At 43.6% G+C, this 12,315-nt stretch overlaps 2 protein-coding genes and 1 non-coding gene across 4 annotated transcripts; 2 read left to right on the forward strand and 1 right to left on the reverse strand.

Annotated features, from left to right (window-relative positions):
* On the forward strand, positions 1-71 carry Trnav-uac (transfer RNA valine (anticodon UAC)). Its single transcript has one exon. It is a non-coding gene; the product is annotated as a tRNA-Val (tRNA).
* Positions 72-1,078: 1,007 nt separating this feature from the next.
* On the reverse strand, positions 1,079-3,418 carry LOC101966915 (major allergen I polypeptide chain 2). Of its 2 annotated transcripts, none has more exons than XM_021730094.3 (3): positions 3,291-3,418; positions 2,522-2,700; positions 1,079-1,341 (listed from the first exon to the last, which is right to left on the reverse strand). In XM_021730094.3, exons 1-3 carry the CDS (start codon positions 3,349-3,351, stop codon positions 1,276-1,278), a joined length of 306 nt encoding a protein of 101 aa, XP_021585769.2. In that variant the 5' UTR covers positions 3,352-3,418; the 3' UTR covers positions 1,079-1,275. The 2 variants fall into 2 exon arrangements, with proteins under 2 accessions (XP_021585769.2, XP_077889394.1); XM_078033268.1 differs by having other exon boundaries at positions 2,522-2,703; positions 3,291-3,383.
* Positions 3,419-10,511: 7,093 nt separating this feature from the next.
* LOC101967208 (major allergen I polypeptide chain 1) lies at positions 10,512-11,721 on the forward strand. Its single transcript, XM_021730095.3, has 3 exons — positions 10,512-10,574; positions 10,741-10,928; positions 11,571-11,721. The coding sequence occupies exons 1-3, from the start codon at positions 10,514-10,516 to the stop codon at positions 11,598-11,600; spliced, it is 279 nt and encodes a 92-aa protein (XP_021585770.1). The 5' UTR covers positions 10,512-10,513; the 3' UTR covers positions 11,601-11,721.
* Positions 11,722-12,315: the final 594 nt, after the last annotated feature.

Genomic DNA, 12,315 nt, shown 5'->3' on the forward strand with positions numbered 1-12,315 from the left:
GTATATAGCTCAGTTGGTAGAGTGCTTGCCTTACATGCACAAGACCCTGGGTTCAATCCCCAGCATAAACATAATAATAATAATAATAATAATAATAAATGCTTATGTTCAGAAAAGAATCAGGACTCAAGCCTCTAGCCTTTTAGCCCCAAGTCCCAAGTTCAGCAGTCTGAATGTGACCTTATTGTGTCCTAATGGCCCAGGAGGGTAGAGAGATGCTACTGATCATGTCACGTTTCTTGAGGCCCCTTGTCACGGGAGCCCAGCACTGCTCTAGGGTCCCTTTCTTGCAGTCTCCTGGTAAATGAAAGTACCCATTTGACATTTTTAGATGTAAGCTCAGGTCATGTCACTTGTCCCAGGTAACACACCTGTGGGTGGGACCTCAGGGCCCGAGCTCTCTCCACTACATCAGCCTCCCTTCAGAGTAAGACTCTGCCATCTGCTCTCTTTTCCCATCCTCCAGGCCAAGGTTATGCGGGGCTCCAGTGCCAGGGGAAGAACCCAAGAGCAGCAGTGGCCTGGGGTGTCCCTGCAGGAAGGACAGCCTCCTTGGAGGACATCAACTAAGAAGTAGAAAATGGCAACCGCCACTGGGAGACGAAGAGTATTTGTGATGAGTGCACCATGTCATCTCCCGAGTCACTCGACAATGACTGGATGGACATTGGAAGGGCTAGAGGCCCTGCGACAGCGGTAAGGACAGCACCCACATATGCCCTCAGTAGCTCTTAACTCCATTTTTATCCTTCCAGGCTGGTGAAGCTGCAGTCAAGTACATTATTTTTTTTCAAGGTTGCCTTTATTTTATTTTATTTTTTTATGTGGTGCTGAGGATGGAGCCCAGTGCCTCACACGTGCTAGGCGAGCGCTCTACCACTGAGTTACAGCCCCAGCCCTAGGGACATTATTTAGTCCTCACACAGTCCCCATTGTACAGCCTCAGAAGAACAAAATGGCTTGTCTGTAGTCATACAGCTAGTGAGTGGCAAGGTCTACATTTATCTTGGTTCTGCCTGACCCTAGAGCCCATGCTCTGAGTGACCACACATGTCACATGTCACACAGCACACAGACCTCAGGTGCACAGAGCGGAGCTGCAGGTGTTTTATTAGAGTCAGCCTAATAAAGAGAATCAGGTGGGGACAGGTGCCTGGATTCCAGCTTCAGGTGAAAAAAGAGAACGGGGTGAGGAGATGGAGGTCAGGTCAGACACAGGGGGCAAAGGTTCAACTCTTCAGTGTCAACTGGTCATGGAAGGTTGAAAAGGCATTTTTAAATTTTGTTCTTCAGTGATTGCACATAGAAGAGGAGACATTCTGGGCTGGCAGTAATGGAGACCTGGGAGAGAATAAGACAGAGAGAGAGAGATGGTTCATGGAGGTCCCAGACCTTTGGCAGAGCTATTCAGTCTCCCCAGGACCACCCTACTATTCAGCTCCATTTCCAGACAGAAACATGGGCCCGCAGGTCCACCCCTGGAGAGGGGCTGCAGCCATTCAGGCCAAGATGAAGAAGGCTTCCTGACACTATGACACGGGAGCCCCATCAACCACCCAGCCAGGGAGGGAAGGAGATGAAAAGGTTCTGAAGGGAACGGTGGGGACTGGGTCTGAGGGTGGTGTAAGGTGGCTTGAGTCTGAGTTTTCGTCAAGTCTCCTGTACCTGAGACCATCTGTGAGATCTATGGGATGGATGAAAAGTGTGTGTCCATGTTGTCAACAATCTCGTGTGCCCTGTGTGCAAATATCTATCGGTACATGAAATTCTGTTTCTTGAAAAACATCTCATTTTTCAGTATCAAACACTAAAAAAATAACATGTTGGGGGAAAAAAATAAGGTGAGAAATCAACTATTCAAAAATCTGTGTAACAAGAACAATAAGAAGAAATAAAAAAGATATATCACCAGAAAATACATTGAGCTGCTGTGGTAAGCAGAGGCAGGTACCTAGAGGCCACTTCCAAAACCTCAGGCATCCAAACCATGGAGTGGAAATTCTGGCTGGGGAAACTGAGATGATATGGAATGGCAGCAGGGCTCCATCTGAGCCAGTGGAGTGGACTAGCTTTCCAAGTGGGCACTAGAGGAAATGAAGCTGGCCACTAAGCAGAAGTCTTCTAATTTCCTAAACTAAGAGCTGATGGGCTCCTGTCTGTGCAGGATACTTTCTTTGCTGCCCAGAGTTAAAATTCTACTCCAGCTCTGCTAGCTTCTCCTAACCTAGGGGGGGAAAAAAATCACAGGACTCGACACGTTTTCTATGTGGCACTGATGTTATTCTCCTATTTACCTGTTGTATGTGAGCTGATTGGTGCTATAGGAATGTATGGTAGCAGAAAAGGCTGGATGTGCACATGGCAAGCTGTTGCATATGACATCGCTATGGGGACGAGCAAGGGTCTATGCGCTCAGTTGTGGATCTCGCCTCTCGTGCATGATTGCATGATCTGTTTGTACCTGGCATCCTATGACATGTTGTGTGTGGGGGCGGAGCGGGGCACTTAGAGAGCACGTTACCATGGCAATCAAATCCAAGCCCTTGGCTGATAATCCATTTTCATTGTAGCAATCCTGGATTTTTTCCATGGCTGCCTTTTCTGGTTCAGTAAAATTAGCCACTTCAAGGGAAGCATCCAGTAATGACTTGCTTCCAAGAGCTAATGTAGAAAAGATTCCATAAAAAAGAGGGCAGGCTTCTGCTGAAAACACAAACAGGAAAACACTTCGTTAAAAGAGCTACTGGGGGAAGAAGTTGAGCCCATGTTTCTCCGCCATTTTTATCGAGTGTTGTCTCCTGACTCATCTTCCACAGAGACCTGCCCTCCCCAGGACTGCCATCCCAGAGAGAAGGCACATAGTCCCTGAGGCACTCCAGAAGCGGGAGGTGTGAGAAGCCAGGACTAAAGATCCTACTGCCCAGGGCATACCAGCCCACCTGCTTCTGGCCTTCACATAAGCACCCCCATCCCAACTCACTCTCCCCTACTGTACCCCCAAAAAATGGCCCTTCCAGTGCCAGACCTCTCCCTCCACTTGAAAACAGAGTGCTTTAGAGGTCTTCTGCAGGACTCTTGAGCAATGACTTTCCTTGCAAGTTCAAGGGCAATGGGAGCAATTTAGTGAGACCCTGTCTCAAATTAAAATAAAAAGGGCTGGAGGATGTGGCTCAGGGGTAGAGCCCTGAATCCTTCCCTAGAAGCAGTTTGGAGATCATCATGGGAGGGTGGAGTGAGACAGAGTGGGCAAAGGTCAGGAAGGTCATCTGTCCCCTCCTTCCCACTCTCACCAGTCTGGAAGCCCAGCTCTCTGGTCACCAGCAAGGCCAGCACAAGCAGTATCCCCTTCATGGTGTAGGCTGCTGGAATGCTCTGCTCAGGGAAGGGTTTCTACTGCCTTATAAGCCACTGGCTTCCTGAGCCCAGCCCTCACCCTCCCAGGAGATCCAAATGCCTATAGGCAGGGACCTGGTACACACAGTTCACCCAGGGTTCCTGAGTACCGGAAGCCCCTCCCACTCTGAGGAGCAAATTGCTGGAGATGTTTATCTTGGTGCTGTCTGCTTTGGGAGAGAAGTGGCAGTACCTTTGCCAAAAGATCCTCCTGACCTGACCTTTCTCCTGGGCTCCATTCTGAGCCAAATGCTCTGTTGTCCCAGCCCCAACTTCACCTCTGTTTCCTGGCTGCATCCTTCTCCCTCCTCTCCTGGCTCCAACATGCAGAACTCCCTCAAAATGTAGAGATAAAACCACGGGAGTCAAGGACAGGTCTGTGTCACTATAGGTAACCCAAACATCCTCCAGAAAACTGACGTTGTGCCTAAGTTTAAGACTTGTGGAAAAATGTGTAGGCCTGGGCCTGATTGGGGCCACTTGAGCATCTTAGCGGCTGCAGTCTCCAGATTGGGCCTCCAAGGGTAAGTGACTCTGAATCACTCCCTGCTAAGGATGTCCCAAAGCATGTGGCCATTGAGGGTGTCCTTGAGGGCTGGCAATGCTCTCGTTTTACTCACCAACTGGATCATTCCAACAGCTTCCCTATCACGCTTAAGGGAGCTAACTCCCAGGCCCCTTATTGATCTCCTATGGCTCCAGCCAGGTCCCTTCTCCTAGCTATCTCCCCCTTCAGCAGGAGAGATTTGAGCTGCATAGGCCATCCAGTAACATCAGGGAGAAGTAGGCAGAGGGACTCTTCTCCTTGCATTGGAGACCTAAGTTGTCCTCAGCCCTGTAGACCTGAGGGCTGGAGTTCTACGGGCCAGAGAGCTGATTGACCCAGAGGTGTTACTCCATCTGCTCAGACTCTCAAGAGCTCAGCTCAACCTACCCTAGGAAAGCAGGTTGTTGTCACAAATAAAATGAGCTTGTCGGAGTTAGAGGTGCCACTCAGTGGTAGAGCACTTGCCTAGTATACCCAAGGACCTGGGTTTGAGTCCCAGCATGAGAGAGAGAGGTTATTCATGAAAGCCTGAAAAAAAACTCCCCTTAGTCAAAATACTATATTATTTACTTTGTTCCAGAACAAAGTAAATAATATAGTATTGGACTGGAACCAATAATATAGTATAAAATAATACAGGTGAGACCATGCTGATAAAAATAAATGATTGAATTACTAAATAAGTGGGGAAGAGAAGGCAAATATTCCTTATAGAAGAAATTTCAAATAGTGCAGGTCGATCCTACCCCACAGCGGGTGGCGCTTGTTTCTTCTCCCTCCTGGAAAGTGGACAAGATGTCTCCAAAGGAAAGAATAGAAAAAGGGGAAAACATCAAGTCATGGTGGTGAAAACACCTGCAATCTCAGCTACTCTAGAGGCTAAGCCAGGAGGATCACAAGTTCAAGGCCAACGTGAGCAATTTAGTGAGACCTTGTCTCAAATTAAAATAAAAAGGGCTGGGGGATGCGGCTCAGGGGTAGAGCAAGACCCCAGGTTTAATCCAGGAGAAAGAGGGAGAGAGAGAGAAGGAAGGGAGGGAGGGAAGGAGGGAGAGAGGGGAAACAGTCAAGAAGCCTGGTTAGTGTTAATCGAGTGATCTAGTGATAACCAGGATAAGACGTGTTGGTATCATGTGTGCTCTGATCCACTGTGAGAAGGGCACCTGACTTCTGTGGTGTCTTCTCAAAAACCACTTATGAGGAATGGGAGGTAACTCAGTGACAGAGTGCTTGCCCAGCATGCAAAAGACCAGGAGATCAAGGGACGGGAGGCAGAGGGGGAAGAGGGTGGAGAAAAAGAAGAAAGGAAGAGACTTCAGTTTTCGAGCACATTCTACAATATCTGGCCAGACCTCCTCGAGATTGCCAAGGTCATAAAAACAAAGAAAGATTGAGAAATTGTCACAGACCAAAGGACAGCTAACAAATGGAGCTCAGCACTTGGCACCTCTTTACCAACGGCAGTTACCGGTTGTGAATCCTGTTTGGCACTGTGTTCTTTTTTAATCTATTTATTTTAGTGTCCATATTAATTATATGAATGGTGGGTTTTGTTGTGGCCTAGTCATGCATACACAAAAGTATAAATTTTTTTTCTAGCTTCTATATATGAGAGAAAACATATGATACTTTTCTCTCCAACTCTAATCAATTTCGTTCAAAATTGTGGTCTCCAATTCCATCCATTTTCCTGAAAATGACATAGTTTAGTTCTTCTTTATGACTGAATAAGGCTCCATTGTGTACATATACCACTTTTTCTTTTTTTTATAGCTTTATTGACGCAAAATTGAAGGACGATAAATGCACATATTTGAAGTATGCAATTTGATCAGTTTTGACATATTTTGACAGGTGTATAACCAATACAATCAACATAAAAAGCATTTCCATAACTTTTTTTAAGAAAAAATTAAATCATGCAGCCTGTGTTTTCTGCATGATTTATTACATTACAAATCAATCACTTTGGGCTGGGGTTGTGGCTCAGTGGTAGAACACTTGCCTAGCATAAGTGAGGCACTGGGTTCAATTCTTAGCACCACATATAATAAATAAAGGTTTATCAACAACTAAAAAATATTTTTTAAAAAAGAATGAAATCAGTCACTTTAAGATATGTAGAACCCTGTAGAGAGCTGTGACAGAGAATGGGAGAGCAGTGTCCTAGATTGGGGTCTCTGATGACTTCATGGCTGTGGCATGCTTGGTGCCTGAGAAAATTTCCATGCAAAGGTGCAGAATGCCTAGCTACTATGTAATTCCCTCCATGAGGAGGCTCTGTGATGAGTCTTATCAGCCTAAACCTTGATCTCAGGCACACAGCTCCTGGGAATAGAGGAATTTTCTTGCTAGGTGACCACAATGTTTTGCCAGCTTCCTCCTGAACCTGCCCCCCTAACAGTAGCTTTAAACAATGGACTTTCTTGAGAACTACACATAGCTCCTAACATTGCACATTGCAACTGTAAAATGTAATTGGGGAATAAGCTAAAAATGTTGCTAACTCTGTAACTTTCTTGCATATAAAGTATAATGCTTACATAGCCTTTAATCTGATAATGAGACATAAACAAATAAAGATTGCTGGTGTAATTCTTTAGACCTGCTTCTCCACCAGAGAGCAGCGCTCCATCTGACCCAGCTATATCTTCACAATCTGCATCCATGAGTCTTTATTTTTCTTATCCTCATTTGCTCCTTGTCAGAACCGGCTAAATTGGCAGCACTGGTCATGGAAGAACCCCATTCCCACATGTCAACTACTTCAAAATTAAATGGCACATTTATAATATCTCACAGGTCAGGGAAGAAAGCACAAGGAAAGTAAATAAAAGTGCTTTGAAAGAAGTGATCACAAAAACTAAAATATCAGAATCCCTGGAATGGAACAGTGGTCAGATGAATATCTATATCCTAAAGTACCTCTATCAGAAAAAAGCTAGGTTGACAATCAAATTATTTTCAAATTAAGTAATAGAAAGGAAAAAATAAGAGTAGGAGAAGAAGTATATGAAATAGAGAAGAAATAATACAGCTAAAAGTTGATAAAAATCAAACAAGTCTAGTAAAGAAAAAAGAACACAAAAAATTATATCAATGGGGAGGGAGCTGTCAAAATAACCCTATAGATGCTAAAAATATATGAAGGTAGCATTACAATTGCGTGCCAACAAATGTGATACCTTACATAACATGGTCTATATTAGAGAAGGATCTGCATACTGCTGAAAAGAAAGTCATTGATGGATGAAATATTTTATATATGTCTGTAAAGTCTAAATTATATATTGTATTTTTAGTTCTATGACTTCTTCATTTAGTTTTTTAAAATATTTTTAGTTATAGATGGACACAATACCTTTATTTTGTTTATTTAGTTTTTTTTCTTTTTTTTTTATGTGTTGCTGATGATCAAACCCAGTGCCTCATGCATGCTAGGCAAGCACTCTACCACTGAGCCACAACCCCAGCCCTTTATTTAGTTTTTGTTTTATTTAGTTTTATCCAGTGGTGACAGAAGCATGTTAAAATTACCCAGTATTATTTTGTTGTGATCTATCTGATTCTTGGAAGCTAGAAGGGTTTCTTTGATATACATAGATGCTCCATTGTTTGAGGAATAAATATTTATGATTGTTTTGTCTTCTTGATGTATAATTCCCTTAAGCAGTATGAAATGTTTTCCTGTCCCTTCTGATTGACTTTGGCTTGACATCCACCTTATCCGATATGAGGATAGAAACCCCTGTTTGTTTACGAGATCCATGTGAATGATATGTTTTTTTTCCCGTTCTTTCACTTTCAGTCTGTATCTTTGCCTATGAAGTGAGTCTCTTGGAGACCCAATATTGTTAGGTCTTCTTTTTTAAACAAATCTGCCAGGCTATGTCTCATTTTTTTAATCTACAAACTAAGAAATATTATATATATATATATATATATATATATATATACATATATATATATACACACACACACACACATATATATGAAATATAAATAGAAATATATGAAATAGAGAAGAAATAATACATATATAATCTATAATACATATATTTTCATATATTAAATAGATAAGAAAAATAATTCATATATACATTTCTTAGTTTGTAGATGAACACAATACCTTTATTTTATTTATCTATTTTTTATGTAGTGCTGAAGATTGAACCCAGTGCCTCCTGAGTGCTAGACAAGTGCTCTATCACAGAGCCACAACCCCAGTGCTCAGGCTATGTCTTTTGATTGAAGTATTTAGTACATTTACATTCAGTGTAATTATTGAGAAATGATTTTTATTCCCTTCCATTTTGATTTCTGGTTTTTATTTTGAATTAGTTTCTCCTTTCATTTACTATTCTTTTAGTTTTGTTCCCCCCTTTGTTGGTTTTCACTTTTATTTTTCATTTCTTCTTCATAAAAATACTTTATTTGTTCTGTAGTGCAGGCTTTCTAGTGTGAATTCTTTTAACTTTTGTTTATCATGGAAGGCTTTTATTTCATCAATTCTGAAGTTTAATTTTGATGAGTCTGGTATTCTGGCTGGTATTCTTGGCTGGCATCCATTTTCTTTCAGAGCTTGGTATATATTATTCCAAGACCTTCAAGCTCTGAGGGTCTAGGTTGAGAAATCAGCTGAGATCCGGATTGGTTTCCCTCTAAATATTATCTGCCATTTTTGTTTAGAAGGCTTTAAATTTCTATCCTTATTCTGTATGTTAGATATTTTCTTAATAATGTGCCTTGGTGTATATACCACATTTTCTTTATCCATGCATTCTGTTGATAGGCACCTGGGCTGGTTGGCTATTGGAATTGTGCAATAATAAACATGTATACACATTTATCTCTAAAATACACTTTAATTCTTTTGGATAAATACTAGGGAGTTGTATTGTTAAGGCGAGATTGCAATAAATTAACGAATCAATCTTAAAGTAGGAGATGGAAACTTTATTCACCAGCCTGTGGTCCGGATCCAATAGCTGGCAGGCCAAGGGGTCAGCTGCAGTCTATACTCTTTGACCCACTTCCGGGGTTTGAGTACCATATTAAAAACCATATTAAGGCATAAATGGCTGTTGCTATGATTCAAAACCATAAACAAACATCATGAGATTTAAAATCCTAAACAGAAAAGAGAATGGGCCAAACATCCCTAGTTGTGTACAAGTTAAAGAATGGTTACTAACATCTAGACAATCACTCTCTGATAGGGTACATTATCCAAGAAAAATGGGAACCAAAGAGAGAATACTTTTATATCGTATAAGAATTGCCATTTTGTGTTGCCAAATATGCTATGCTAAGCAACTATTGTTGGGTGAAGAGGTGGGGCTTTCCCTGGGAGAAGGATTTCTTACATGATACGGAATCTCAGGCAAAATGGAGTCTGTTTGGTCATTGCCCATATAGCCTGGCCCATAACAGTATAGCTGGATCATATGATATATCTACTTTTAGCTTTTGAGGAAACTCCATACTGATTTCCATAGTGGCTGTATTCATTTACATTCCCACCTCACTTCAAGCATTTGTTGTTAGTTATATTCCTTTTGAAAATATCTTTTTAGTTGTAGATAAACACAAAATCTTAATTTATTGATTGACATATGGTGCTGAGGATCAAACCCAGTACCTCACGTGTGCTAGGCAAGTTCTCTACCACTGAGTCACAACCCAGCCCTGTTGTATTCTTTTATTATTATTATTATTATCTATTTTGGATGTAACTGGACACAACATCTTTATTTTATTTATTTATTCTTATGTGGTGCTGAGGATAGAACCCAGTGCCTCACCTGTGCTAGGCAAGCACTCTATAACTGAGCCACAATCCCAGCCCCATGTCCTTTGTATTCTTGATACTTGCCATTCTACCTGGAGTGATTGGGATCAAAAAGCTTTTATTCTACTGCTCTGAGGGGTGCAGCAAACCTTATTCTGTCACTATTGATTACAGAAAAGATGAATCAAGTACTTCCAGGAAAAAAAATGCCTGATTCTGACTTATAAAAATACTTTAAACTTTTGTTTTTAAAAATTAATACCAGCCAACTTCATAAATACATATATAGCAAGTATATGATTGGATATAGACTCCAGAGAGAGAGAGATACCCCTTCAATTCATCTAACACACATCTTTTTTCTTTTCTTTCTTTCTTCTCAGTGCTGGGGATGGGACCCAGGACCTGTGCATGACAGGCAAGTGCTCTACAAAGAGCTATGTCCCAGCTCCCTTGATGGAGCACCTACCATGTGTTGGTTTCTGTCCTAGTCCTAAGACACACAGTGAAGCCCTGGCTCTCCTGTAGCTCAGGATACATCTTAGAGAGTGAAGGACAAACAACAAATACTAGAAGGCCGAGCCAAGGGCCTCTGTTGACTCAGGAGCTAATCTTCTTCCAAAACACACATCTCCTCCTTCCACAGCCCCTGGCACTTCCAAGCTGTGGCCTGGGAGAGGGGGAAGAGTCCTCAGACACAGGCCCTTCCCTGTCCTCCTGTGGAATCCAGAGCAGGTATAAAAGGGCCCTGGGCTTGGCAGGATGCATCTGCCACCTGCACCATGAAGCCAGCTAGTGCTCTTGTGCTGCTGGGCACTGCTCTCCTCCTGATCTTGGGTGCAAGTGGGTGCCTGGGTCACCACCCCGGATGCCTGGGGATGTGGGTTTCTGAGGGGTTCTGACAGCTTCCCAGGGCAGTTTTGATCATGCTGGATTGAGCAGGGGTGGGGGGTGAATGTGTTCTGATGTGTGTCTTTCAAGGGAAGCTCAGCTTGTCTTTGTGTTCCAGATTGTGATATTTGCCCGGCTGTGAAAAAGGATGTTGAGATTTTCATGAAGGGTACCCTCGAAGAATATGTTGCATACGTGTCAAGATTCCAAAGTAACCCTTTAGTATTGAACAATGCTAAAATACTAAAGCAATGCATTGATGCCAAGCTGACAGAAGAGGATAAGGATCTGGTGCTCAGTGGGCTGGTGAGTCTACTGAACGTGTCTGGGCCTCTGTGCTGGCGGGGACATCTGCTCATCCCCATGCAGTGGGTGGGGGCACTCGTTCTCGTCCCTGTCACGGCTCCTCCCTAGGAATCTGAAAGGAAAAACGCCTTGTGGATGATGGGGTAGGGACGGTGGGACAGACACCTGCAGTAGGGGGGAGGACCAGGGGAACTCGGGGTACCCAGGATCGATGGGATGGGCCCTGGCTATTCAGTTTACTGGACCCACCTGAGAACGTCCAGGATCCACTGTCTGCAGGGCACCACGTGGCTCCTGTGTCAGAACCTTGACTCTGGTCTCCCTGACTCCAGCTCCCCTGAAACTCTGCCATATCCCCTCAACCCTCTTTCCCTCCCACCCTCACCCCAGCAGGGCGGACCCTCCCCTCCTCTTTGCTGTATTGGCAGGAGTTTTATAAGAGCTTCTCAGGCACCCCTTGGGATGCTCTGGTGATGCAGGAGATTTGGAAAAAAACAGTCTTCCTTTATCTGCTCAGATCCAAGAGCCATGCTCCAGACAAGGCTGCGGGCTCTTCCAGGAAGTACCCAGCAGAGTGTGCCGTGTGGCCTGATGTCTTTTATCCCTGACGCCTCCTCAGGCTTCCTGACGTTCTCTTTGCAGGATAAAGTATATGCAAGTGATCTGTGTTGAGGGATCCATCTTTCCCAGGAGACCCAAGGAAGCCATTTGCCTGATCACTATGTAGTCCCAGCAATCCACCCTGTCCAGGTGCCTGACCAAAAGATTCCAGCAATAAATTCCTTGCAATGCATGAAGGAGTCCTTAGTCCTTGGAAGAGTGATAAGGCCTTCTGGTGGGAGATGGGACATGGCACAACAGGGACAACTAGTGTGACTTCCACCTGCAGCTGGATTTGAGTGCTGTGAGAGGTTGTTCCTCCACTGGATTTAATAGATTTGTCGAGGTAACAATTTCCAACAGCCAGAGTTTTCTAATCATTTCTGTGGACTGGATCCTTAGGTCACATGCATAATCTACCAAGTTTTAGCCTCCCAGAAACCTTGAGAGATGAGAGTAATCTTAGTCTTGCAGGTGAGGGAACTCAGGCCTCAGAGAAGTAACTAGAGGGGGTCTGCTGAAGACCATGTAGGTTCTGGGCAGCAGACCCCCTCTAGCCACTGCTGGGGGGGACCCAGGCTCACTGTGTAGCTATGCATGTCCAATAGTACTTCCCTGAGCCTGATTCCCACCTCTAAGATGGAAATAATACCTCCTCTCTCCACAGCTGTGGTGAGGCCAAAGTAAATAATGGTCGAGAAGGGGCCCCTTCTTTAAGTATGTAACAGGGAAGAAAGAACCAGAGGGTTGAGGTGAAGTGCTGATCCTAGCCAGGACCAGGAAATCA

The sequence above is a fragment of the Ictidomys tridecemlineatus genome, chromosome 15 (assembly GCF_052094955.1).
Source record: "Ictidomys tridecemlineatus isolate mIctTri1 chromosome 15, mIctTri1.hap1, whole genome shotgun sequence".
NCBI classification, from domain to species: Eukaryota; Metazoa; Chordata; class Mammalia; order Rodentia; family Sciuridae; genus Ictidomys; species Ictidomys tridecemlineatus.